Below are 27,942 nucleotides of genomic sequence, written 5' to 3'. Positions count from 1 at the left end.
TCGAGGGCTCAGCGGTTACGCAAGAGTCGTGCTCGCAGCCGAAGGTCAGGTTACCCAAACAAGCTGTGATTCAGAAAAATCACGGTGGTTGACAACACACAGTTTGACTAATCATCACCTTAAGAAGTGCCAATGTCTCCTCTTAGTGGGCTCTTTTTTTTTTTTTTTTTAACTCAGCCAACAGCAGAAGATTATTTGTGTTTATTACATATTTTTGTGTTAATGGACTAACACTCCCAGGTCATGTTGGATTGAATCTGTCTGACTCACTCCCGCCCCGCAGCTCCTTCGCTGGTTATTCTCTGGCACGTTACTCTTCTATGATTATTTTGTCATCATGGCAATATAGCAAGGGCACTGGGACCGTGCCCCGGATTTGTTGCCTGTTATTTAACTGTCGGCGAAAAGACATTAATATGAAAATATTGTGTGTAATTTTAAGACTCGACACATTGCATGGTTTAAGATGAGTTCTTCCTTGTTTTTGTCTTCTCACGGCTTCTTTCTGTCTTCTGTACCCCCTCCTTCCCTCACCGTTTCCTTCTTAATCTCGCCTTCTCTCTTCACCTTTTCACCCCCCCTTCTCTCACCATTCATCCTCATCCCTCCTTCCATCCCGTTCTCGTCTCTCCGTCTCCAGGTGGCTTTAAAAATGGTGGATAAGACCCAGCTGGACGATGAGAACCTGAAAAAGATCTTCAGAGAGGTGCAAATCATGAAGTTGCTGAAGCACCCCCACATCATCCGCCTCTACCAGGTACACACTGGCACTCACCCACAGAGCTCCAACACTCTGCTCACATCGAACACCTGAGACCTGTGGCCCAATAGGAGAAGAACAAATCCAATATTGGTTGATTTAGCGCTCTCTGATGTTAACTGGCATAGGTATTTGGTGTAACTGCATCAAGCTATTAAAGATTTAATTGTAAAATGTACCTAGAAAAATACCAATTTATAACCAGGGAAGTTCTGGGCGACTGCCGAGTCCAACCACATTCTTCTGTCCAGGAATCCACTCTGGTCAGAATCAGTGATAGAAACAGAGAAGTGAGAGTTTCCTCTTTGTTTTCCTCGTCCAAACCTTTCCAGGTGGATGGGGATTGTACCACCACTTTCAATTCCAGTTTCAGTTTCCAGTTTAAACATACTCTAATCAACTTGCCATAAAACATAATGTTGAAATCCTCACACACACACAGACTGAACACGACACGGCGGTTTTTGTTCTATTTAAGTCTTGTTTGTATGCCAAACAATGCTTACTCATTCTGTTGTGTAACGTGTGAGCCGCCCATCAGTAGATGTTGGCCTGTCGGGGGGTCTGCAGGTCCTGGTTGTTATCTTTTGTTTGTATCTTTAGGTGATGGAGACGGAGAAGATGATCTATCTGGTAACAGAGTACGCTAGCGGTGGAGAGATATTCGGTAAGGGAGTTCCCCTCTGTTGCCTTCATGTCTTCGTCACGGTCTCCCCCTCTATTTTTTTTTTTTTTTACTTTGTTCCTGTGTCCTTTTTATTTTTGACTTCAAACATCAAAATACACAAAACAACTTTCTTTAATCTGTTAAGACCAGATGCAACATTTGTGTTGCATTGAGTTGCCATCAGGCACGTGGCATATTCTGTCACAAGTGGCGTCCCACCGTGACGTCAACCACTGGTTTGTGAACACCTCGAGTCTGGCATTTTGCTGACTTTGTATTTCATGGGAGAAGTTGACATTTTTTTTAACGGAAGGTTATTGGCGCCAGCCTCTGGTGGCCCTCAGTGGTATAGCACTTTTAGCCACTTCCGCATTAGATTCACTTTTTAAAGCGCGGAGACGACCTCCCTTTTGTTATACCGCCTACGGGCTGTCACCGAGTGAGAGAGAGAGTGTGACGCTCCTCCATTGGCCGATTGCCGTGACTTCCTGTATACGTTTTATACATGAACCATATGGTTGAGTCTGGTTCTTACAATGAAACAACTTTTATTTTTTTACCCAATGGTTTTTATTTATTTATTTTATGTTGATGAACACTCTACCAAATGCATCCATTTTCAATTAAAGCTAAAGGTTTTTACGATTGTTTTTTTTAATTTCATGTTTCTATTTTTTTAAATATTTAAAAAATAGCTTTTAAATAGTTTCTATTTAAATATTTCTATTTAAAAGAGAGGCTGAGAAGTAAAGGATTTAGTGACGTTTTTGAAAAAAACCTTCTGGTTTAAGAGGTTGTTTTTCAAAAATGCCTTCAGTTTTACAGTGTTTTCAGAGCGTGCCTTTGGTCTTACCGGGTTAAAATCAAATCAAAAAATCACACCAAAATTTTTGGTTATAATAGGGTTTAATGTTTATTTATGTCCATTATGATTGGATTCTTTAGTTGTTCATTCTCGTATTACAATTTAGTAATTTAATCAGCTTTCGTAAACACAACATAGTTTCTGGTTTAAGTTTTCACTTGCTCTCATTTATTTCCTTTAGTCTGTTACATCACACACAGTTCACAAGATTACTATTTTAATCTTCACCTGGTTGGTCTCTTGGAAGTAGCTGACTTTCCATTTAATGAAACCTGAAGGACTGAGTGTTTACAAAGCAGATACACTGGGCTCGACTTCTGTAAATCTCTGAGTTTTGCATGTATTTGTGTGTGTGTTTAGACCACCTGGTGGCTCATGGGCGTATGGCAGAAAAGGACGCCAGGAAGAAGTTCAAGCAGATCGTGGCAGCGGTGCATTTCTGTCACTGCCGCAGCATCGTCCACAGAGACTTGAAGGCTGAGAATCTGCTACTGGACCACAACCTCAACATCAAAATCGCAGGTGCGTGTACGTGGAAGAGTGTATGGGTGGGTGACTCGATTCCGTGGTTTTGGGCTGTGTTGTTGAGTGGGTGGTAGGCAGGTGTCAGCGTGTGCTTTTTGAGCATTTTCCCTGGTTTGAATGAGTTTTGACTGTCGAGGAAAGTGATCAGATGAAAGGAATTTCTTCTCTCCCGTGTCAGATTTTGGCTTTAGCAACCTGTTTTCTCGAGGCCAGCTGTTGAAGACGTGGTGTGGCAGTCCTCCGTATGCTGCACCAGAACTTTTTGAGGGAAAGGAGTATGATGGACCTAAAGTAGATATATGGGTGAGTTGTCCTTTTCCAGGAACACAAATTAAAAAAATGTACCGCATGGTACCAAACCTCAACACTAGTTTATAGAGCTGTGGATTAATATATCGTTTCATTGTTTGATGCAATCAGTTTGTTTGTGTTTCTTCTGTATAGAGCTTAGGTGTGGTGTTATACGTGCTGGTGTGTGGCGCCCTGCCTTTTGATGGCAGCACTCTACAACATTTGCGGGCGCGTGTCCTCAGTGGAAAGTTCCGCATCCCTTTCTTCATGTCCACAGGTAAAACTCCAGTCAACTCTTATGCATTCCTCTGCTTAGTGTCATCACTGTTGTTTTTTGGTTTTCATCCAGGAGCGAAACACATTTCTGAGGTGAAACTTCATACGGAATAAACAGTATTTTTTTGGAGGCAAATTAAAGCGAAGCAGCAGTCATCATCATCATCATCATCAGATATACAAACTCACCTTTCAAAGAAATTTGCCGTTTTACGATCAAAATGGGTTACATAGAACATTTATGTAGCTATGAGGAGAAATTGTTTTCAGGGGAGGCAGTTGGTCCCCTTGAAGGGCTTTTCGTGTGTGACAACAGCAGAAGTCCAGAAGCACTTGTTTACTTTTTTTGGGGGCTGCTATTTTTCCCCCACGTGTATTCTGCAACGACTTACCCATAATCTGCCTGTGATTGGCTCTGACCCTGATACTCTTAAACTCTGATCATCTCACTCCTAACCAACGAAGGCACCAGCGCTTTCCAACCACAGTCACAGTTACACAATACGGATCATTGCTTGTGGTGACAGCACGTATTGAAAGCAGGAACAGAACACTGTGGTGTCCTCCTCAAAGGCTTAAATTCTCTTAGAGATTTTGCTAATCTGCCCTTGTGGTGTTTTTCATATGCTACGAGGCATATCATGCATATCATGGGCTAAAATAAACGGTCTAAAACACAGATTTAGACAGCCGGGATCTCATAAGTCACATATCGAAGAACCTAAGCCGTTGAACTTTTTTTTATTTCATCGAGCTGCCTGTGACCAGTGGAGGGGTGGGTGGAGACGGAGACGGAGACGAGGACTTGCATATTCAGTGATCCGTGCATACTGAATGAAATGTCAGGAGAGAAACATTAGATTGAATGTTCAGTAAAGTGTATATTTACCTGCTCCTTTTGAAATTCAAGTAATTCAACAAGAAGCGTTCACCTTCCTTAAACTTACGAGCATCCACAACGCAATCTGTTTTTCTATGAACAATGCAAATTATTTAGGTTATTTCTGATTATTTACCATCCCTTGGAAGATTTTTTTTTTCAAACATTTGTTTGGGCGGATTGTTGGATTGTTTGCATTTACTGTATACGTGTGTTTCAAGTTTTGTTGTATGACGTGTGAATGCATGCTGTATGTTTGTGTGCCATTGCAGACTGTGAGTACTTAATTAGACACATGTTAGTGCTGGAGCCCAGCAGACGGTTGTCCATGGAGCAGATCTGTAAGAACAAGTGGATGAGACAAGGAGACCCAGACCCAGAGTTCGACAGGGTGAGATCTCTTTCGAAGTATTCAGCAACATTTTCCACCTGCCGCTGGATAATTATTTTCTTCTCATGCTGTCAGTGGTGTGAGTTAGTGAATGCTTTCATTTTTTTTAACGACGACACCACTTCCTTTGTGTGTATTGTTGTTACAGAAAAGCCTGCGGTTGCTACTGTATGAGAGACAAGAACAATAGCTTTCATGCAAATAACTGGGTTATCACTGGAGACAGGACAAATTTAGTGATTGGTTAACGACTGACAAATCGAAAGTGTCATGAAAAAAATATATTCGTGTGAATGTATAAACCAGCACATTAACCAGTGGAGACATTTGGCACCGTAGTGGCCAGTATTGTTTTCAGTATTATTAACAGTTAAAATAAGAGTTAGAAAATAATGATTATTCACTTTCTGATGGAGAGTTAGTTGAGAAGAAGAACTACCAGTCTAATATCTGTGTTAAATCTAAGGTTACAGTCAGCCACTAGTTAGCTTAGCTGAGGACTAAGAGTGGAAACGGGAGGAAACAGCTCGCCTGGCTCTGTCCACCTACCAGCACCTCTCAGGCCCCGCTCACACTCACCTGGAGTTAACATCTGTCCTCACAAGCATCTGGAGTGAACACTTGTGACGGGATCTGACTTCCCCGCTCTAAGCGGCACGGTGGTGCAGTGGTTAGCATTGTCGCCTCACAGCAAAAAGGTTCCGGGTTCGAATCCGGTCCTGGGCCTTTCTGTGCGGAGTCTGCATGTGCTCCCTGTGCTTGTGTGGGTTCTCTCCGGGCTCTCCGGCTTCCTCCCATCACCCAAAAACATGCACCTCAGGTTAGTTGGCGCCGCGGTCGTGGCAGCCTGTTGCAGCAGCTCCCCCTCGGGATGCTGCTGTAGCGAAAGAATTTCCCCTCGGGGATTAATAGAGTACAATAAAATAAAAATAAAAATTAACTTATGTAAATAGACATGTACAGAAACCAGTCAGTTTCGTGGCTAAGGATATTATATTATTCCAGCGGTTTCAATCCCAGGTGTGAAAAGGGCCAAAAGCTTGCTACTAAACATTCCTATTATCCCTACAAAAACTGTTAAAATAATTAGCTTCTCATGTAACGCCACCACAACAGAAAGTGAATAAGAACATTCCCTTTAAAGTCGAACAATATCTTGAACTTACGCCGTCTCTCCTCCCTTTCAGTTAATAGCAGAGTGTGAGCAGGTGAAGACGGAGCGAGAGATGGAGCTCATCAACGAGCAGGTCCTGATCGCCATGTCTGAGATGGGCTTGGACCGAGAGCGCACACTTCAGGTCGGGCACAAATACGTAGCTGACTTGCGCTGATGCATTTCAATATTTAGCCCTGCTCTTCATCAAAAGTCCAGTCAGTGCATCTTATGTTTGTTCTACGCTTCCCTCCCCAGTCTCTACAAACAGATGCATACGATCACTACAGTGCCATCTACAGTCTGCTGGCTGACCGCCTCAAGAAACACAAGTCCCTGCGCGTTGCCCCACCCACACCGCGCTCCATTAGCTATCCTCTAAACGCTGTTCAGGTGATTCATTTACTGTTGATACATGCCTGCTTTTTTTTTTTTTTTTTTTTTTTTTTTTTTTTTTTTTTTACAATTAATCTCAGTTTTAAAACAGACTGATAGTATTGTGGAGTGTTTGGCCCAACCTATAGCAAGTGTGTCTAACTGTGAACATTGTTTCTAGAGCCAGTGGATGACAAGATTATCTCAGCAGTCCCTGATCTTTACTTACAAATGCTACGTATCTGTATAGTACTGCAAACTGTAAATGCATCAAAGAAGAATGGAGCTCATTCTTTGAGAACCCACCGAAGACAGGAGGGTTTAATATGACTTGCAGCCGTCATCGTGTCTGTCAACTGAATGCAGTTGATTGGCTTTAACCCACATCTGCCAATCCCACTGTTCTAACAAGATTTTTATAAAAGTAGCACAGTCCTCAAATGACCTGTGTGTGTGTGTGTGTGTGTGTGTGTGTGTGTGTGTGCGTGTGTGTGTGTGTGTGCGCGCCCGCCCAGCAGACGGACCCACAGGGTAATCCCGTTAGCATGACTGTTCCCCACGTCCAGCTCATCAACCCAGAGAACCAGATTGTTGAGGTGAGTCAACAAAGGAGCCACATGGTTGCATCAGCCTGGCAGTGAGTGACAGCAGCTCTTCAGGTCATGATGCTCGACAAGCAAACGAGAAGCAGTCAGGACTTTTGTTCATGGATTTGGAATCCCAACCTTCACGCAAACCCTAACTGCTTTTAACGTATGAAGTTTGACTGATTGGAAAAAGGTGTTATACCTAAAGAGTCCTTTAACGCAGCAACACTTCTTTGTCTTCTAAATGTAGTACGAACAACAGCGTCCGGGTTTTATATTTTGGATCATTTTCCTGTTTGTGCACACTGACTGCTTTTCCATCAGTTATGGTTTATTTACTATGTTATTGTAGCCTGTGATCCATCTCCTAGACTGTTATCAGCCGTCACCAATCACACACACGCATACACACACACGCATACACACACACACGCATACACAACACGCGGAGGCTGTGACTCACAAACGCCGTGAAACACGAGAATGCGTCAGATCACTGCATTGCAGCAGGGATTTGAATAGAAGACTTGAACTTTGAAGCATGTGCACTGTATTACAACTGGAATATGTTTTACAATTCTTTATGTTGCTACAAATGTACACAAGCATGTAACACACGCTACCAAAGAGCACTTCTGATGACTAAATACACATGCGCGTGTGTATTTATTGTGTAGCCGGACGGCAACATGGCCCTGGACAGTGATGAAGGGGAGGAGCCATCTCCTGAGGCCATGGCTCGCTACCTTTCAATGAGGCGGCACACTGTGGGGGTACCAGACCAAAGGTAACACATAAACAACTCTTCTACCGTGTCGTTTTCTGATAGTTAGTGGTAATGGATCTGTGTCTTTCGGCAGATCTTGGGTGAGGATTGAACTGACTCGCTGTATTCCTTCACAATATATCACATTTGGGTAAAAGACTGCAACACAGTTGTATTTATTTAATTCAGTCTCCAAAAAATGGTACATGGCGTCTCTGCCAGCTGCTGAGTGAGTTAGACTGTGGTGTCAAGTTTTGAAGCAATCAAACGTAATCGCTTCTTGCTATTTATAGCTTATTAAAAAATCAATGGGAGATCGCAAATAGCAAGTGTTTATTTGAGGCTGTGTTGATGCAGGGATGGTGGAGTGGGTTATGTGGAGTGCCTTAAAATCATCGTTTCCAAATCACACGTTAACTTGTGACTGAACTACTTTCCGGCAGGTACACTTAATAAAACATTGACTCCTTTGTGACATTTTCCCTCCTTGCACTACAGGACAGAGATGCAGGAGGACCTCCAGAAACTGCCCCCAGGTTTCCCTCGTGGTGCGTTGCCCCAACCCCCTTTCCCCCCACTTGCCCCCACTATGGGCCCAATGCACACTCTCATGCCCACACAGAGCCTGCAGCCCACACAGCAGCTGGAGTACAAGGTACAGTCATTCGGGTTAGACCGGCTTTCAGTTGGTAGGAGAAGAAGCGTTGTTCGTTTTCCACTCTGACTCCCTGTCGGCTACTGATCCTCCAGGAGCAGTCGTTGCTGCAGCCGCCTACCCTGCAGCTGCTCAACGGCATGGGGCCTCTGGGTCGAAGAGCTTCCGACGGCGGGGCCAACATTCAACTACACGCTCAGCTCCTGAAGAGGCCCCGAGGGCCCTCACCACTTGTCGCCAGTCCGGTGAGGATCTGGATTTCTGAATGTGTGCAACTCGTATATTCTCCCCTCGTGTGCTGAATAAGCGTTGACCAGTAAACTGTTTGCCTCTCTCAGCATCCTATCCAAGCAGTAGCTCCGGTGGATGAGGAGGGTTCAGACGGAGAGCCAGACCAAGAGGCAGTACAGAGGTAACCCAGGCCGACGGTTTTTGGTGATGGGGTGTACTGTACAGAGGTGCTGTCTAAACTGGACACTGTGGAAGTTGCGTACCCTGTGGCAACAGGTCGTGGGTACTGTGTCTATTTTAAGGAAAGGATTTGAAAAGCCCAGAACATTTTCTTTTTTTTTTTTTCAAGCCTCGATTGCGACCTCCCTGTCATTTCTCATCAAAATGTGAGCAAATGTTGGAGTAGCTGAGCGTGAGAGGTGTTAAATCCAGGTAACTAAATAAAAGAAATAGAAACAAATACCAGAATCATTCGCTGGACAATTATGTATTTTTATTTGATTTGTTTTTGTTTTTGTGTATATAGTCTGTGTGTGTTTGTATTTATTTATTCATTGCTCTTATTTTTTTTTTTCTAAAATAATTATTTTTATCCATCTTATTTTATGTACCGTAATTTCCGGACTATTGAGCGCACCTGAATAGAAGCCGCACCCACTGAATTTTTAAAAAATAATTATTTTGAACATAAATAAGCCGCACATGTCTACCGGTACATTGAAACAAATGAACTTTACACAGGCTTTAACGAAACACGGCTTGTAACAAAAATAAAAAATTAGTGGTAAACAGTAGCCTACCAAGAAAGTCATTGGTCACTATCTTCCTCCTCCTGTGCACTGAAACCACTGAAGTCACCTCCTTCGGTGTCAGAGTTGAATAGCCTCAGAATTGCTTCATCCGATGTTGGATCGTTCTCATTGTCGCTCTCGTTACTTTCATCCGGAGGCAAATTCCCCGCTGCCCTCTTTAACACGCAGCAGTCCAGCCTTTCGAAACCCGTTGGATCCATAAATTAGCCGCGTCATTGTTTCAGCCGCGAGGTTCAAAGCGTGGGGAAAAAAGTAGCGGCTTATAGTCCGGAAAGTACGGTATACGTATTTGAACATTTTTCATTTTGTGTGCACCTTTTTGTGTTTCTATGCTGCTGTGACGACTAAATGTCCCCAATGTGGGATTAATAAAGTCTAACTCTATAGACATAACGCTGAAAGAATTTGAAAAATGTTAAATCTAATAACTAAATAAGATCTTGGAAATAGGACTTGAGATTAGACCAGGGTAAGATAGGCACCAGGTTGGTGTATGGAGATGTAGCGCTGCATTCAAAAGTGTAGGTTAGGGCTGCCAAGCAGTTCCTCTTCAGACAGCACACTCTGTCGACTTCGCTGGTGTCCTGGGTTGCTGGGAGTGAGTGCCTCTAGGCTGCTCTGCTTTTTCCCCACGGGAGGTGGCCACTCTGCTGTGGTGCTCTGTCCCATCTTTTCTCCTTTTTCCATTGCGCAAGTGCCTTCTGCCACAGTTCCAAACTGAATCTGCCACCAAATCCAACCCTCCTATCTCTCAAACTCTTTTGCCGAGAGCTTCTTTACCTCTCTCATTTCTGTAAGTGCCAAATTATTCTCTGGAGCTTTTCACCCTTTCTCACACAGCTTTGCTAACCCTGAAGCTTGCAAATCCAACGACTACAAAATGGCATCCAGTCCAATCCTTAAATTGGAAGCTGGGGGTTTGTGGGATACCCATAAACTTTAACATCCATCTGTGGTGTAATTTCTACTTTTTGTTTGCTGATTGGCTACGATGATATGATTGATGGCACCTATTGGCAGAGGTGGGAAGGGGTGGGCCTCCCCCCCCCCCCCCCCGTCTCCATTACCCAATAAGGACAGAGAGCTGACCAGCGCTGCTTCCTGTCTCCCACCCTCACCCCCGTCCTCCCCCCTCCCTGCGGCCCAGGTACCTGGCGAACCGCTCCAAGCGGCACACGACGCACGCGCTCACGAGCACATCGCATGGCGAACCCTCGGCAGAGTCACAGCGGCCCCAGGGCCCCCGCCAGAGGGGGGGCTGGGCCCCCGACATACACACCCGGTGAGGGGACACGCCCGCTCCGAGCTGTATATGCACAAAACACACTCACACACAAACACTCAGCCTTACACATGAACTGAGGGGCACATCAGGCCCGACCCTCTGGAGCGCTCTCTCACACATACTCGCCTGCACACACAGCTTATCTCACACACACACACACACACACACACACACACACACACTGCTGATGAAGTGCTTGCTCCAGGTGAAGGGTGTGTACCCTCCAGTGAGGGAGGATATTTACTGTCAGTGGTGATGGTGGAGGTAGAGTTTGTGGCACGGGGCACACATATCTCCACATCACCGGTAAACTAGGATTCAAACCTTTTTCTTCCCCACAACCCTGGAAAGAGGAGGTATGTGACGGGTTCTCTCCCAAGACTTAGCAGACTCTTTTCAATGCTAAATCACTCCTTCTGTTTATTTTCTCCCAAATAGCAGCCATATTTTTGTGTTTTAGTATTGTCAGTATACCCCTTTTTTTTTTTCCCTTAAGTGTCATAGTCCTCCACCTCAGTTTAGAAAGTCTTTTGAGAGACTGGGTGTATTTTTGGGGATACAGAGGGCAGCCTGAACCTGGAGTTTAAACTGGGCGCTCTGTTCAGCTACAGTTCATGATCTTTGTTCATGGAATACTTTTTAGCAATCAGATGCTGTGATTGGATTTTTATTTTATTTTTGATGGAAAATTCCTTTCTTGATGAAAACGGCAGCTGCATCATCCAGTCCCGTCAAACATCCATCCTGTCCAAGAGTTTTAGTTTTCTCTGAAGTAGGAGTAGTTGGAGTAGTTGTTTGTGTGCTGTTTATTATGCAGTAAAAAGTGACTCATCTCATAATTTCTGCACAGACAAATGTCTACCATTAATGGTAAGTTGTGGAAAGAGCTTCACTGTGTAGGAAGACTGATTCCTTAATGTCGTGTAAGTGGCAGCGTTGCCGTACATGATCTTCCATTAACAATGGTATGTATACAATGTACCTACTTTTACATGGGCACGATTTGCACGATGGATGAAATTATTGAAACAACAGTTATTATTAGATTCTTTTGACATATCAGTTGTTTTAAATTCCTAATGAGTCGTAATGTTCGCTTTTTTTTTTTTTTTTTTTTCCAATATTTACTTTCTCACCTGCAAAACACTTAAACTTGTAACATTGTGTACAGGTTTTCAGAGCTCACGCTTCTCCTTTGTCTGTTTTTGTGTCTCATCCGTGTCCGTATGACTGTGTGTGTGCGTGCGTGCGTCTGTCAATGTTCCTGTGTTTTCTTGTCGTGTGTGTGTGTGTGTGTGTGTGTGTGTGTGTGTGTGTGCGCGCGCGTGTGTGTGTGTGTGCGCGTGTGTGTGTCTGTGTATTTGTGTACACGCTTGTTTGTGTCTGCTCCCTGTGGTCCCCGTTTCAGATCCAGCTATAAGGACTGTAACACCCTTCATCTCCCCATGGAGCGCTTCTCGCCTGTCAGACGGTTCTCCGACGGTGCCGCCACCATCCAGGCCTTCAAGGCTCATCTAGAGAACAGCAGCCTCATTAGGCAACTCAAGCAGGTACAGCACTCTGCTTCGCATCAGGGGAAAACACAAACAACTAACTGCTTGTAATACACTCAATTCATCTCGCTCATCACCAGAAACAAACACATTGATGTGCCAGTGTTACATATGTAGTGTTTCGTATGTTCAGAGTTGGACATTACGACTCGCCAGGTTTCATTCCTGCATATTTTTTGACGAATCATTTCGAGAGATAAGTTTAGACTATTGATAAAACGATAAATACTTATGGCAGGGTCAAAGTCAAAATGATAGATTGAGATTGAAAATTAATATTATAAACCATCTTTTATATAATGTTATATACCATCTTTGTTCTTTTCCATGAAGTGCTACTATTCTTCTTAATTGGCTAGCTTTAAGGGGTGTGACATCATATCCTTCAGGATAATAACAGTATCATTTTTAATTCGATAGAAGAAATTCATATCGTGAAAAAGTCAATATTCCACCCTGTTTAAGAAATGACGGCATACCGCTACGCAGCATAGCCGGATGACATAAGTTTGCAGCTTATCCAGCAACAAACATGACTAAAGCCGCTTTATTCTGCCGGTTTTCAGCTCAGTGTGAGTTTAATTGATGGTTGCTCACTTCACAAAGCGCTCTGTGGGCTTCACGGAGCAAAGCAGAGGCTCAGGTGAATGACTCAACTCGTTACGGAATAAAAGTGCAACAAAAGTCCAAAACTGATTCATGAATAGTCAAATGTCAACCTTAAACTTCATAAAATCAGGCCATAATATCGTTGAATCTGCCGACAGCAGCGCTCCTGCACCGCTGCACACATAAATCCTGCCTCAACGCTGTATACAGGATCTGAACCTCATGGTTGTTTACAAACTAAGACAGACTGAGACATTTTAAATAATTTGTCCTGAATTTTTGAGGGCATACTTTTACATTTACGCTGACATATAAAACTATAACACTTATTTATGGAAATTTAATGTTATTTAAATTAATAATCATAATAATGTTGTTACATAGTCAAAAATATTGTTATTGCAATACCCAGATGTATCATGGTATTATTTTAGGGCCATATTGCCCACCCCTACATGCTTTATGAAAACACCCTTGAGTTTGTGTCCTTCAGTACCTATAGACGAAAACATATTTCCCTGGAGGGTTGATATTATTGATCAATACCAGCGATTGAACAATAACTTCACCGGCTGCTGAGATCTTCGCGTTTTTGCAGGAATTTTCAATGCAGGCAGCAGCCATGGAAAATCATGCAATGATGCAACACATCTGGCTCTCAAGGCAAACGGTGCGGACATGGTGACCCTTTGCAGCCAGTCTGATGCAGGTTTGACTCACTTGGGGACAGAGATCTCCGGCACTTCAAATCTGTGCAGCTGTGATGCAGCGTGAAGCAGTTTCTCACTAGATGTGAACACTGCAAAGATGCACACACCACCCATTGGCTGCATTCTTCATTCATAGGACTGGTGAACGTACCCTGTTTAAGTCTAGTACTTGTCAGTTATGGTTTTTCAAATTTTTTTTTTTTTTTTTTTTTGGTTCGTTTTGCTGGTAGCAGTATTTAAATAATAAAAAAAAAAAAACATCCTTAAGTTGTTTGCAGGAAGCCGTGGGTCATTACTCATCTGTGACTAACTTTCAGGTCATCAGGAGCTTCTGATGTCATAGCATCACATAGAGGGTCTTATCCTGTGAGCAGCATTGTGATGATACACTGAGACTCGAGCTTGGGTTAACAAAGTGACAGATGAAACAGCATCACAGGATGAAACTTTACTTGCAAAATGAGCATTTCTGTCGATATGACAGGCCGATCAAATGGCACTTTATTTGTGCCTAAATAATCGATGCTTGACTGTTGTCAAGATTGTCTCGAGCATCATCCAAGTCTGTATAAGTAGGAGGAATCTTGTTTTTGAAAGAAAATGTTACATAAAGATAAATATTGCATGTTTTACAGAACTTGCATAACATAAGTTGAAGTGGTGTCCTTGTTTTGCCTTGTAAATGTGTACATTTTGAAAAGCATTGTATTTTCGTGTCTACATCTACCAGGGGACCACCACGTTGAGTATAATAATATATTAATTCCAATAAAGGAGAGACTTGATGGTCTCTGCAACTAGGTGTGCATATACTGTGTATCTCTCCCAGATATCATCATGTCAGCACAGTAACAACAAATAAACAGGGTTTTTTTTCACCTATTTTCAAACTCCTATGGTTGAAATAGTTTATGTATCTCCCCTGGGAACAGTACAGATACCAGTGCAAGGAGGTTTATCTCCGGCATTTCCCTCAATTCAAGTTGCCAAGTTTATGTACCAGAATGCGCCGCACCTGTACCTGGGACCAGAGTGATGAACAGTCATGGAGGAAATGGGCTTTCCACACACCCGACACATTTTTAATCGGGACGTCAGTCTGCTTTTTGTAGCCTCATTTTAATGCTCCATCTGAAGCATTAATAAAATAGAAAAAGTATAATTAAAATATAGAATAAAGCAAAATGCATTTTGCAGGCGCAGTAGTGCACAAGCGCAGGCGAGTGCAAGAGAGTTTGAGGTGTAGCTAGTTAAAGGCTGAAGTCAAAAGATATGTTTTAAGCTTTCTTTTGGAAATGTTTTGTGAGCTAGCTTCTCTGATATTTACCGGTATTAGATACATACAAACAGTTACTGTCTATAACCCCCCTAAGACATAAAGATCCTAACATGTAACATGGATGTCGATGTCTGGGGATGCTGACTGAAAAGCCATCATAATACACGAGCTGCATCAGGAGTTGTACGTAATCTTTATTCTGCTTTTAGTAATGAAGTGATGTCCAAAGTGCAACCAACCAGATTGAGCGTCGTTATTAAACACTGAAGGAATTTAGACTCGACTGAAATCCTAACACTCAGAATATTTTAAGATGAGACCAAACTGAATCTCTGAGCTGTTAAAACCACAATCTGCTTCTAGAGACATCACATCATCCGCAGTGACCCTGCAATGAGATTACCTAACCCTGTAGGAGGCGTAGCGAGGGAAAGAGATAATCACCATGTTAGCAGTCTGTGCTTCATCTTCGGTGTGCGCTGGAAAGCCGGGATTATCATCAGTCTCAAGTGTTAAGAGGGTTAATAAGGTTGGAGGTAAGGTGAACACATGACCTGCTAAGGACCCATGAACAAATACCATTTCTACCACTGAGAGTGTACAGAATGGACAACTGAAATAACAGAAATACATCAGAATAAATCTTCCGCGTTGTAGCTGGTCATACAAGCTGGCCCGGCTGTTGTTTTGATGAGTTTGGATTTTGAAAGTGCTTAAAGACATGTCTGTGTTTGCAACAGGAGTGTGAGCAGCTCCAGAAAATGTACGCCGCCCAGCAGGACGAGCGATTCCTGGAGCACACTCAGCAGCAGCACATCCTGTACCAGCAAGAGCAGCAAATCCTCCACCAGCAAATCCAGGTACTTTTAAAGCTGACAAATACGTAGCTGTCATACAGCTGTCATCACAGGCCGAAACTCCACTCTTCATCCATTGCGGTCACAGACAGCAGCATGATGGAATAGCAACACCATTAGTCCACAATGAGTCGGTCTGTGTGGTTTGACCCCGTAAAGCCTTGTCATGATATTTGTATTGCATCATGAAGCCTGATGTTCTGAGACGGTTCCTGTTGCACATTTGCATGGTTAAATTCCTTTTTGTGAGCACCGGCACGTGTGCATTTGGGAGTTCAATGTGGACATGAGCAGAGAGCGCACATCAAATTTAGCGTCAAACCTGGATAATCGGCAACATAAATCCTTAAAATGCTTCAGAAGTACTTTGGCAGTGAAACATGAGCCAGGCGAGGTGTTTTGAGTGACATTCACGTTTCTAGAGGGGTGGAACATCACGGTTGGCGCGCCAGGTCAGCAGCACAACCCCGTGGCTTTTTCTTTGACATTCGTGGGGTTGTGCACCCTGACTTTGCCCCCCCCCCCCCCTCCCCGGGTCAGACTGTCAACACGGACTTCTGCCGAGATGTTCTGAAGCATCTGAGGGAAAACATTCAAGGCACACCTGAACTGTGGCACCATGAGCTCTCCAAACAATAACGTTTCGCGCACATTCAAAACGCACAAGTTTCTCGCCCTCAACAACCGTCACCACCCTTACTCGCCACATTTTGGTTCCCCGTTATTTCTTTCTGTACCCCAAAAATTGGACATACGAGTTTATGTGTGCTCTCTGCTCAGGTTTGAGGACCATAGTGAAATCACAAATGCGCACATACCAGTGGTCACAGAAATGTGTGGAACTCGGGTGTTGACGTTGATCAAGCGATGTAACTTGGATTACTTGCACACAAAGTTTATAGCTTCCTCTTACTTCTGCATGGCACTGTGCTGCGCTCTGCTTGTGGACAACAGGAACATTCTGGGGTCTTATTTATCGACCCTAACATAAAGTCATTAAATCCAAAATGAGCCTGAATGCCTTTTTTTTTTTTTTTTTAAAGATAACTTACAAGAACGTTTGCACTGTTCTCGGTTGAGTTCTGCTGTTTTGTTTTTTCCGTCAACAAAACCTTATGACAAAAATCATTTTTGCCATTTGTATTTAGATGCAGAATTGTAGAAGACAACGATAGCTGTTTTTATTTGACCTTTATTTAACCAGGTAATATCAATTGAGAACCAATTCTCATTTACAATGATGACCTGTCAGCACAGTCCTGAGGTGCATGTTTTTGGATGATGGGAGGAAGCCGGAGAACCCGGAGAGAACCCACGCAAGCACAGGGAGAACATGCAAACTCCTCACAGAAAGGCCCAGGACCGGATTCGAACCCAGAACCTTTTTGCTGTGAGGCGACAGTGCTAACCACTGCACCACCGTGCCGCCCTGTTGCAACCACCTGTCAGATTGACAGCAATTTCCTCCACAATAACTTTATAGAAAGTGGTTTTAATTTGGTGCCCCTGAAGATTGGATATCCTCATCGCGGCTTCATTTGTCTCTTCAACTTAATTCCTTTCTTTGGAGCGTGTACATTTAATGTTATACTATATTATGATCGGTCTATATCCTGTAGTCATATTTATGTTCATGCTTTGAGTCAAATTGCATTTCTATTTCCCTGCAGGGTTTGTCTTTAGGCCATGGAGAGAGCCAGCCCAGTCACCTAACCCACCAGCTTCAGAGGTAAACAAACGCACACGCGCGCACACACACACACACACACACACACACACACACACACACACACACACACACGTATGTATTACTCATCGGCTATTGAACAGTGAACAATAAACCTGATAACCGTGGTGCAGCGCTATCGACTGAAGTGTTACATCACTGGTATCTCTCTCTTCTCCTCTCCTACTCCGTCCTGTCCTCCCTCAGGTTACGTATCCAGCCCTCCAGCCCTCCGCCAACACATCCCAGCAACCACCTCTTCAGACAGCCCAATCAGAGTCCTCCGCCTGGCTCTGCAGGCATAATGCAAGGGCATGGTTAGTAACACCATTGCTGGAGTGCTTAGATGCTTTGTGCTTTGTAAGTGGTGGAGGTGCAGTGAGGCAGAAATACAGTTTATCAGTTGGACACTGATCGTAATTAGCTGACAGATATTATGCATAACTGGTCATTTCACATTTTAGGTCTGCATGTATTATTCATGGGTAATTTCTACTTAACTAATTACATTTTATTTGTTTTTTAAACTGAAATAGTTTTAAGGTATGCTGGAAGTGCAGCAAGGTTTAACTATTAGTTGTTGTCTTTTTGGCATCGGTACACAAACACTGACATATGTTCATTTTATATGTTCATTAATGTACGAGAATCTATACTATTTACTTACTCAATGAAAGTGTTTTTTTCATTTACGACAAGGGTCAGCAGGAGAGTAAACACCTGAGCCGTCTCAAACACAATAAATTGTGATTGCCGTGTTGAGATAACCGTTTTTATTTACTTATTGCAACAGCATCATTAGTTGGTTTACCAGTCAGGACCAAGCCTGACCTCGAATAATGACCATCTGAAATATGGAAATCAAAGAAAAATTAGCAAGGGCTCATGAATCAAACCATGCAAGGCTTTGAACTTACTCACTTTCTCTGGTTGGGAAGTTCAATTTGAAAAAAACATTAATGATGTCAGTTTGACATCGGCCGGTGGTTTTCCTCTCTGACTCCTCTCCTCTTGCAGGAGGTCAGTCATCAGTGCAGTACCAGCATGGTGCTCCAGCCATGTACCAGGCCCAGAGTGGCAGCCCACCTCCCACAGGCCTGCCTCGAGTCTCTCTGCCAACCAATCCGCAAGCAGCATCTGCCCGCCCCACCGTCCCATTGGCACAGGGTGTACCTCAACAACAGCAGGTAGCTGCAAAGAGCCAATCAGATTCATTTTAGTGTCTATTGATGCTTACCTGTATTGTTTTAAATAAATTCCCTCTGACTGAAAATTAAGTCTAAATAATGACATATAATTTTGAAATGCTGTACTTAAATCCTACCATTGACTGTACAGGTGACCATCCAGGTGCAAGAGGTGGAGCTGGGAGGTGGGGCGCCGAGGCAGGGCAGTTTTTTGGCCACGCCAGGCGGACACAGAGTCCTCGGGAAGCAGCTCAGTGCTGACAACGCCGAGACGCACAGGTGACCCCCCCCCCCCCTTTTTTTTTTTTTTGCTGGCTGCCTGCATTCCCAATGGACGGTTTCTGTCTTCTTCTGCCTTTCACTTTATTTTTTGCTTGATTACTCTCCATAACCTCGCCACTCTAAACAGACCCATTCAAGTCATTTCTTGTATTTTCCAGTTTATCATTGTGTGTTTCTCATTGTTTTTGTTACATTTCTGCCACATTAACCGATTTCCCCAAAACTTTATTTTGAAAACTCAGACAGTGATGCTTTTGATTTTGTGTGTGAGAGTGAGTATGTTGTTACCAGTATTGGAAAATACATGTAAACCCTTCATCGACTTTGCTGTGATGACATCCTCAACCAGCTCTGCACCTCAGTGTATCTGGGTGAGTGTCTGGATATAAATGTTCCAGCAGCTCGAATAGGTCATCCTGTGACCCCTGACATCATCATCCCATAATCAGTCCCCTGTAGCCAGGACTGTCTTCTCTGAGAGACCAATCCTAAAATACACACGTGATTAAAATGCCTGTACTCCTCTCAGTGAATACTTGAACCTGGAGCAGACTGAAGTGTTTGCTAGGCTATGTGTGTGTTGGCCTTCTGTAGATTGGTGAAAGCTTGGTGAAGTGTTTGCACTCTGTAAAGAGGATCAGGAGCATGTTGTTGCGAGACAGCGGGTAGCTCATTATCCTCTGCGTTCCCTCCTCTTCAGTCGCAGCCTCGGCCGCTTCACATCGGGCTACGACCAGACCCAGTTTAATCCCCACCTCTTCTCCAGCGACGTTGCTTCCCGGGGCGCCTCCGGAGTGGTCGGCTCCTACACCCCCTACCTGCAGGGAGCCTCCCTTAAAGTCCCCGGCCTAGAGGGCTACCAGAGCGGGGCGGTGGGGACCAGCAGTTATGGCCCCCCCTCTACACTACAGCAGGCCCTGCTCTCCCCAACTCCTTTGGACTACCGCCCCCCGCAGCAGCACGTCACTCCCACCCTGCAGGGCCTCCTGTCACCCCGCCACTCTCTAACCGGGCACGCCGATCCCAGGCTGCCCCCCCAAGACCTGGCCGCCCTGCTGAAGAGGCAGAGCCCCCGGCCGTGCCAAGCAACCCCCACAACACCCAGCGGTGCACCACAAGAGTATGGAGACATGCTGCTTCTCCGCCAGCTTAGCCAAGGGGAGAGCTTGGAGCCACCGGCATCTCAGGGTGCCTCCGGAGGACAACACTACCACCACCTCCTCCAGATCCGACCCCCGGACGTCCAGCCGCAGCAGCACCCGGCCCAGGCGCCTTGCCCAAACTTACCTCACTCAGAGAGCATGGAGGAGGATGAGGTACCAGCTGGCTACCACCATCCACACGAGGGCCTCCTGGCTAAAGCAGGAGAAGGACATGAGCTCCTGGGGCCTCCCCGAGGAGGCACCCCACCCTACAGCTCCCCTACACACAGGCATGGTGGCTACATACGAGGATCCCCAGCAAGTAGAGGTGAGACCTGTTCATGGGGCTGTTATTAATCTTACTACAGTAATATAGAGTCTAGCATCTCTCCAGACTGAATATCTTTGTTTACCTTCACATTTGTGTTGCTGGCATCCAGATTAGATGCAGAGCAGTTCATTTTTTTTTTTTTTTTTTTACTTTTCTGTGTTCCTTTTTCATATACCAAATCTTGCCTTTCAGAACCTGAGCATGTGGAGTGCAGGCCCCCAGGACAAGCCATGGAAGTGCCTGACCATAATGGTGTGGGCTATTCGCGAGGTCCCCAGGGTGATGCCGCCTATAGATCCAGAGGACAGCTACAGCGCCACCACACCATCCAGACATGTGATGATGCCTACGTAAGTGAAATTCTTCTCGATTATTCAGACTGCACTGATCACCAGGGACGAGTTCCAACAACCACTTCCATTTCGGATCTAGTTCAAAGTAGGCAAAAAAGTTCAGATTTGTTCATTTCCAGGGCTGAAAAAAGTCCCTCATCAAATATGTGTTATTATTCTCTTGTCTTTACTTTCTTTCTCTCTGACACTGCAGACATCAGTTGTTAACTTTTAAATCGTGTTGTCACAATGTTCACATCCTGAAATGTTTGTTTAATTATTATTCTGTCTGAAATGTACCAGCTACTTTTATATTTTACCAACATTTGGCTGGTGCCAATTTTCCACCGTGGTGTGCAGCAGCCTCCACTGATAACTGATAAACTGGGTTGCTCAATGGACTGCTGAGCGTAGTACCATGCAAAAGGGTTGGCAGAAACAATCTCGCATTCATATGGCGTGTTTATACGGGCTTGGTATACATTGGGGGAGTGTATGATGTATCAGTTCATCATCATTGCCAGTGCAGTGCAGGAGAAAGCCCACTCAGCAGGAAGAAGCAAATGTTTGCATGACTGAATGAACTCAGAAGTCGTATTGACTGGAGATGTTTTTGAGGCCATTGTCATAATTTAAGCGTAGTTATCCTCTATAGTTCTGACTTATTGTAGCTAGGCTTGTCACGTTAGAAACGTTTCCATTCATCATCTGAATAAAACTAACATTAAGGTCATAATGCTGTCACTATTTTCACATCGGTGCTTCTTTAATGATGTCATCTTATCGTGCCCTCTTCTTCTGCTGTTGTTTAATGGCACATAGGTGGAGAAATTAGTGACACTTTTGCATATTGTTTGTTTTGATTATTGGTACCTGTCATTGTCAGTAATTTATTTGTATATTTCAGTTAATATTCATGTCTAATATGCCCTGCGCAATTTTGGTTTACAAAGGCAAACAGAGATGTTATTTTTGTTTGTATACTCCAGTGAAGAGAAAGAGACAATAAATGTCTCTTCCTCTTCGTAAGGTGTATTGTTGAACCGCGAATAGTCTTATGCTGTAATAGTGGCATCAACTGAATAGAAAAAGAAATGGAAATTACGAATTGCGATTATTTGGATGAAAATGAATTGTCATCTAATGTTTTACAAATGTGACAGACCTGATTGTAAGAGCTCCAAGCTGTTCAGTAAGTATGTTTTGTTCCCGCTCTGCTCAGGATCAGTCAGACCCCATGTCCGGGATGAGCCTGTTGGCTGGGAAGGCACTAAGCTCCGCCCGCATGTCGGACATCCTCAGCCAGACATCGCTGACAGGAAGCCAGCAGCTGCACCAGCGGGAAGAGTCAGGTCAGTACGACACATGCCGTTACCACAAACAGTGAATCTTCTTCTGTTGTTGTTGTTGTTATTCCTGTTCCTGTTCACACCATTAAAAGACGTGCGTTTCTCACGCAGTGTGTGACGTGGAGGGGGAGCTCCATGCAGCAGCCTGCTACCCCTCCTCCTGCACCAGTGACATGCTCCTCAGCTACAAGCCCCCTGACCTGCAGTACAGCATGGAGCAGGCTGGGGTCTAGCACAGGTACGCACACACACACACACACACACACACACACACACACACACACAGACACACACACAGACCAAACTATATGAAATACACTATACACTTGCATTTTTCGGAATTTTCCATAGTTTGAAGCAGGGTGGGAAATGAAATGTTTAAATGTGAACATTTATCGGCCGCTGACAGATAAATATTCAAATTCACAGGCCACTCAATACTAAATCATTGTTTTGTGTCTGAACTCTACCGGCCACTATAATAGCATTTGGCTGCTGGCTGTTTGAAGACTACTGTGTGTCCTCTGACTCGTATTACCTCTTTAATCCCAATTTAGTGGGACAGCAGCCAAAACCCATCAGTAAGGTTCCTGTTGGCTCCACATCGCCTTATAAATGACTTTGTAAAAGTCATTTTTATAGAGTTTATGTTGTAAAAGGCTTTTGACTCTGACTTTATAGTTGATTCAGCATTCAACACCTGCTTAGTCAGTTTTTCTTCCCTCCTCTGCAGATGTCTGTATGTACAGAACATTAAACCGTGTAAGTGTTTATTACAGAGGTAATTCAATTAGGCCTATTAACATTAGTCATGCAATAAAGACTCTTAAAATGTCAAAATGAAAACCAATAAATCAAATTCATCTAAAAAAAATAAAAATAAATGATTGATCATTCAAACTGTTCACCCCATCAGCTCAGTGTTTACTTTGGCAGTTTCTCGAGCCTCTCCATATTATTTTCTCCATATCTTTTTTCGGCGTGGCTTTAAAAATAGCTCCTTTGATTACAGATATCTCTTGTAGGTCTCTGTGTGTGAGCGTCTGCTGCACAGCTGTCTGTCCGTCACGGATTATGAGTCGAGAGCGTCGTCCTCTCAGACAGTTTCCAAAATAAATAAGAAATGCTGAAATAGCTCGCCAAAATATACGCAGACAGCCGTCAAGTTCCCTGGAAGGACCGCCCAAGTAAAGTATATCTATGGGAAACACTGTATTCCAGTTAACACCCGCAGTCAGGCTTGCTCCAGTAAAGAGAGGGAATACATGTGCTGCCAGTTATTTTGGGGGTTATGTGTATTTTGGCATCATTATTATACTTCCTCTGTGGTTTAATAGCATAAAACATGAAGTCATGAAGGGCAAAACTTTTTTTATGTGGATCTTTGTAGAGGTGGATCAGTTAATGGGTTTGGCTGTTCACAACCCTCGAATGGAAGTTATCTGTATATAAGACAGATTTATTCTTGAATTATGAGCATGACAAGGTTGTTGGTTAGTAGCGTAGCTTTGTTAATGCATTAGACTGAAAATAACTGCCGCTCTGCAAAAAAAAAAAAAAAAAACAGGCTGTCTTTGCTTTGCTAGGAATCATAGTTGTTATAAATGTGAGATGGGAAGCGCCGGTACTCAGTTTAATTATGTTACGACATCAGAACATTGTTCTCCACCTCATGTAAAAACCCTTCAAGGTTTCATTCTGCCGATAGGATGAGAAAATGTTGACTAAACCTTTGTGGCTCCGGGATCAACATTACAACGGCAAGGCCGACAAGCGGCTTTCATAACAATGATCATAATTGATAGTTATCCATAAGATTAGTTGGCTGTCGGCTTTTTTTGCTGCTGCAAACTACCGTTAACCTTTAAATATCCACCTCTGGTTCATTGTGATTATGGTTAAACTGGTACTTCACAGTTTTTAAGTACGGCACTTTGGTAACTTAAAGGGACTTTCTGAGCAGGGATGGGATATGATTTTTTTTTTTGAATAGTCATCAAAATATAGAAAATAGATTAGTGTATGTACGCGACTGTCATTCTTCCTTATTTCACCTGCATTTACTGGCGCCTGGTTGTAATGTGTTACTTCTGTCAGAAGGTGGCAGCCCAAAAGCTGTCTGTCTGTCTGCCTGCCTGTCTGTCTGTCTGCCTGTCTGCCTGTCTGTCTGTCTGCCTGCCTGTCTGTCTGTCTGTGGTCTGTCTGTGGTCTGTCAAGTTGGTTAATAATCGAACAGTTCCAAACAAAAACACTGGCTCCTACGTTTCCCGTATGGCCACCTCCACTGTTATTTGCTGCTCTCTGCGTTGTTTTATTCCTCCGTATTTTTAATTCCACACACCATGATCCTAATGATGTCATCAAGGTCTATCGTGTTTGGGAAACCCGTTTTGAAAGGCCGATGTTCAGCTGTAATATCCGTGGAATAGAAGCAGTCCAAGTCAAATCAAGATCAAATGTCATGACACGCCACAGTGAGAACCTTTTGTTTAAACCTGTAATATTTTCAACACAGCGTAGACGGTTCAAGAGTTTTCATTTACCTTTTAGTTGTGAGTAATGAAAGCGAGATGACTGAACGGTTTGTTCTCTCCCTGTGTTCCTGCAGGAGGGGGGGGGCATCCTGTGTACATCGGTCCATATCAGCCATCCTGAGTTGTGTTGACTTGAGTTGAGCAGCATCACGCCAAACCACCGTCGTCTTCCCAAGCGGGGGTGCTCTGTGTCCATCTGTCTGTCTCCATCTGTCCCCCGCGAGGCCAGTCTACCTGCGAGAGTGTGTGTGTGTGTGTGTGGGGGGGGGGGTCGACACTGAGACGAAGGGGTTTGGGGTTCACGGGTCAAAGTGCCAGCATTTTCCTGCACAAGACACCCAGCATTCATCGCCGCAGGTCGTCTCCTCTTTTCACCTCCCATCCAGCGTAGATCGGGGTTCCCACTCCTCCTTCTTTCCAGTCGACCACCCCCCACCCCCCACCCCCCCAGCCCACCTCCTCCCATTCCCTGCAAAGCGTGGCCCGTCCCCTCTCCCACCTGCAGCCCTGACCTAAACCTCCCCTTTCATCCTAACTGTTACTTCATTATGTGCCTCACTGGCTAAATGCATCGATACAGCAAGAACATGGAGTCCAGCAACACAAAGAAACACACACACACACTGCTGCCACAAGCCCAAAGTATTCACATTCGGTGTGTGTGTGTGTGTGTGTGTGTGTGTGTGTGTGTGTGTGTGTGTGTGTGTGTGTGCGTGTGCGTGTGTGTGACTGAGAAGAAGGGTTGGGCCGAGCGGAGAGTTGTAGATGAAGTTCATGCAGCCCCTCCTCCCCCTCCCCGCCCATCTCCTCCCTCCCCCCCCTCCCCCCCAGCAGATCATTCCAGAGCGGGCTGAAGTCTCGGCCGGGGTTGGCGGGTGTTTTTGGGGGGCGAGGCTCCAACTGGGCATCAGAACCGCTCTATCCAAAGATGGAGCTCAGTGACATCGCACAGGACAAACCAGCTCTCTTTTTCTTCTGGCATTCATTTTCTTTCTTTCTTTTTATTGTTATTATTTTTGTTTTAAATTTAATTTGTACGGCTAATGTCCACGTCGGCATTCCGGTCAATATTGTTACTCTTATTGTTCTTACTGTTTTCTGTAAAAGAAGTTTTATTATGATGAATATTATTATTATTATTATTATTATTATTATTATTAAAGGAAAACAGTTCTGTGTTGCAAGGAAGACAACATTGTTCTTTGATTACTTAAGTAATTCTGCACTTTTGGTTCAAGCTATCCTCTGTCTGTTTCCACTCTTCCTCCTCACTCTTCCTCACTCTTTCATACTGTTCCCCTGCTTCCTCCCCGTCTCCTCCAACCCGAACCCCCCCTCCCCCACACACACACCCCCACACACACCTTGTGTTCTCCATCCTCCTTCCCCCACGTCAGTGACAGTGTATTGCATTGTGGGTAGTTTTACCAGACATTTGCTCCTTTCCTTGTACAGTGATGCCATGTATAGAACGCTATTGCAATTTTTGTATCTAATTTTTTTTTTTTTCCCGTTTTTGTTTTTAGATGTTGTCGGGGAGGCTTTTTTTTTATATTGGTATTTGTTTATCATTTGTATTTTTGGATGTCTTCAAAATGTTTTCTTTTTGTTTGATGAATCTTGAGATTTCTAGCCAAAAGAGGACAGAGAGAAGAGAGCCAGTGCTCTTTCTGTGTCGTAAAATCGATTGTTCTTATTTGTTTTAATATTATTATATCGAGAGACTTGAATAAGAGGAGAGTAATTATTTTGTGTTGCTTTTTAAAGTATCATTTCAATTGATGTTGTTGTGACTGTCATACTTGTTGATGTTGGGCCTGTTTTCTGTTGACGGGGTAGTTGTGGCAGGCTATACAGGGTCAGGCTTTGGGCTTTGTCTGGGTCGGTTCGGGTGCTACAGAGACTTGACACTCGAAAAGTAAAAAACAACAACAAAAAAAAGACAACAAACGAGGGAATAACTTGTAAAATAGCTGACATATCATCCTAAACATCCCCAAGCGTGGCGACGGACAAACCCACTTCTCTTTCTCCCTCCTGCTGCCCTACCTGCCTGCTGTGATCCTCCCACCATCCTTTTACTACATCGGCTTCTGATCAGATGGCGCCTTAGGGACATGGCCCCGCTTCCCCTCTCCTCCCAAGCTGATCTTGTTACCATGACAACCACGGAGGAAGCTACGGCTACAAATTACCCACCTCGCCCCTTTCTTTTTTGTATTTGGTTGCTGCCTCGTTTTTTTTTTTTTTTTTTTCATCCCGAGCCTGGAAAGACAAGATTGGGAGGGGTGGGGGGTGGGGGTGGGGGTGGGGGGGGTCCTGTCTTGAGTTGGATACACCGCGACACTCCAAACTGTAAAAGGGAAACATTTCAGGGGACGCGTGTCCCCTCCTTAAACATGTCTCCCGGGGTCTGTGCCCTCTGCTGAGCACACCGGGGACCACAGCAGAGGACTGAACCTCCCTTTTCTTTTTCTTTTTTTCTTTTTTTTTAATTTAGTTTATTGTTCGACCTTTTATCTATCCTCCCATATACAATACTCCTGGATATTCAATCAATAATGGGCCAGCAAGAGACTGTGGTGCAGAATATAGCTGCACCTGTCTGCGTTTCTACAGGCCAGATGTCACAGTAGCTGGCTGCACGCTCGACATACTTGTACGCTACACACACACACCTGAGAGCTGTAGATGGTGTCATGCAGCGCTTGTGCTTTCCATTAGCAGCATGTCACTTCCTGTTTGCTGACATTCGCTCTCGTTCAGACTCGGCGTGGTTAAGTTTGAAGCAGTAAATCTGAATCTCTAAAAGGAGAGTTCGTACCGGTGCAGACGGTGAAGCGAGACTCGGTCCGATGTGTCTTCTGTTCCTTCCCCGAACTCGTGCCAGCGGTCTCGCTGGCCAGAAAGAAGACGCTCTCTTCCATTCCAACTTGGTGCTCCCTCCTCCAGCCTCTTTCATTCCTCTTTCATTCCTCTTTCATTCGTGTCCTCCTGTTTTTTTTGTTTTTATGTTTGTTTGTTTTTTCTCTCATTGTTTACGCCAAGCCAAAACCGAGAACTGAAAGAGAAAGGATGGAGTCCTTGTCCTGCATCAGGAGGGAACTGATTGGAATGGAAGACGCTGCGTGTCTCTTGTTTCGTCGCTGGATAGGAACTCAGAAATGAACAGCGGAGGCGTCACTCCTTGAATGTAATGTTAATGAGCAGTGTCAGAGCTGTTGGTTCAGGTGTGTGTGTGTGTGTGTGTGTGTGTGTGTGCGTGTGCGTGTGTGTGTGTGTGTGTGGCGGCGGGAGCAGATGCACACAGGAAGAGACCGCTGAAGGGAATGGAAAGCACTGCAGATGATTCAGAGGTAACGGAGAGAGCTTCTTCACACACATCTTCTTCTCTGATCAGACTGACTCTTTCCTCACCCCCACCCCTTTCTTTTTTTTTTTCTTCCTGTCTTAACTTTTTCACCTCTGACTTCTGTCTTCTTCTCTCCATCCCAGCAAGCCAGCTCTCTGCTCCACTCCTCTTATTTTTTTT

At 44.3% G+C, this 27,942-nt stretch overlaps 1 protein-coding gene across 4 annotated transcripts in view; it reads left to right on the top strand.

Annotated features, from left to right (window-relative positions):
* Positions 1–26,192, top strand: part of sik3 (SIK family kinase 3) — a 37,933-nt gene extending 11,741 nt beyond the window's left edge. Inside the window, exons 2-26 of one of the 4 annotated variants that reach the window (XM_069147574.1) lie at positions 641–757; positions 1,364–1,427; positions 2,653–2,814; positions 2,996–3,120; positions 3,262–3,385; positions 4,537–4,655; positions 5,843–5,953; positions 6,067–6,201; positions 6,699–6,779; positions 7,448–7,557; positions 8,035–8,191; positions 8,287–8,436; positions 8,530–8,603; positions 10,382–10,516; positions 11,928–12,069; positions 15,411–15,530; positions 17,198–17,256; positions 17,461–17,570; positions 18,271–18,440; positions 18,592–18,719; positions 19,423–20,192; positions 20,388–20,545; positions 21,750–21,879; positions 21,988–22,114; positions 24,485–26,192. In XM_069147574.1, coding sequence (XP_069003675.1) covers positions 641–757; positions 1,364–1,427; positions 2,653–2,814; positions 2,996–3,120; positions 3,262–3,385; positions 4,537–4,655; positions 5,843–5,953; positions 6,067–6,201; positions 6,699–6,779; positions 7,448–7,557; positions 8,035–8,191; positions 8,287–8,436; positions 8,530–8,603; positions 10,382–10,516; positions 11,928–12,069; positions 15,411–15,530; positions 17,198–17,256; positions 17,461–17,570; positions 18,271–18,440; positions 18,592–18,719; positions 19,423–20,192; positions 20,388–20,545; positions 21,750–21,879; positions 21,988–22,109 — 3,573 coding nt within the window. In that variant the 3' untranslated portion in view covers positions 22,110–22,114; positions 24,485–26,192. The remainder of the gene's footprint in view (positions 1–640; positions 758–1,363; positions 1,428–2,652; positions 2,815–2,995; positions 3,121–3,261; positions 3,386–4,536; positions 4,656–5,842; positions 5,954–6,066; positions 6,202–6,698; positions 6,780–7,447; positions 7,558–8,034; positions 8,192–8,286; positions 8,437–8,529; positions 8,604–10,381; positions 10,517–11,927; positions 12,070–15,410; positions 15,531–17,197; positions 17,257–17,460; positions 17,571–18,270; positions 18,441–18,591; positions 18,720–19,422; positions 20,193–20,387; positions 20,546–21,749; positions 21,880–21,987; positions 22,115–24,484) is intronic. The other 3 variants (XM_069147572.1, XM_069147571.1, XM_069147573.1) reach the window with 3 other exon arrangements.
* The last annotated feature ends 1,750 nt before the right edge of the window (positions 26,193–27,942 follow it).

This window comes from Embiotoca jacksoni, unplaced genomic scaffold, assembly GCF_022577435.1.
Source record: "Embiotoca jacksoni isolate LCO1_2020_lvr unplaced genomic scaffold, fEmbJac1.0.p SCAF_14, whole genome shotgun sequence".
Taxonomy (NCBI): Eukaryota; Metazoa; Chordata; class Actinopteri; family Embiotocidae; genus Embiotoca; species Embiotoca jacksoni.
This window is presented reverse-complemented; position numbering and strand designations above follow the sequence as displayed.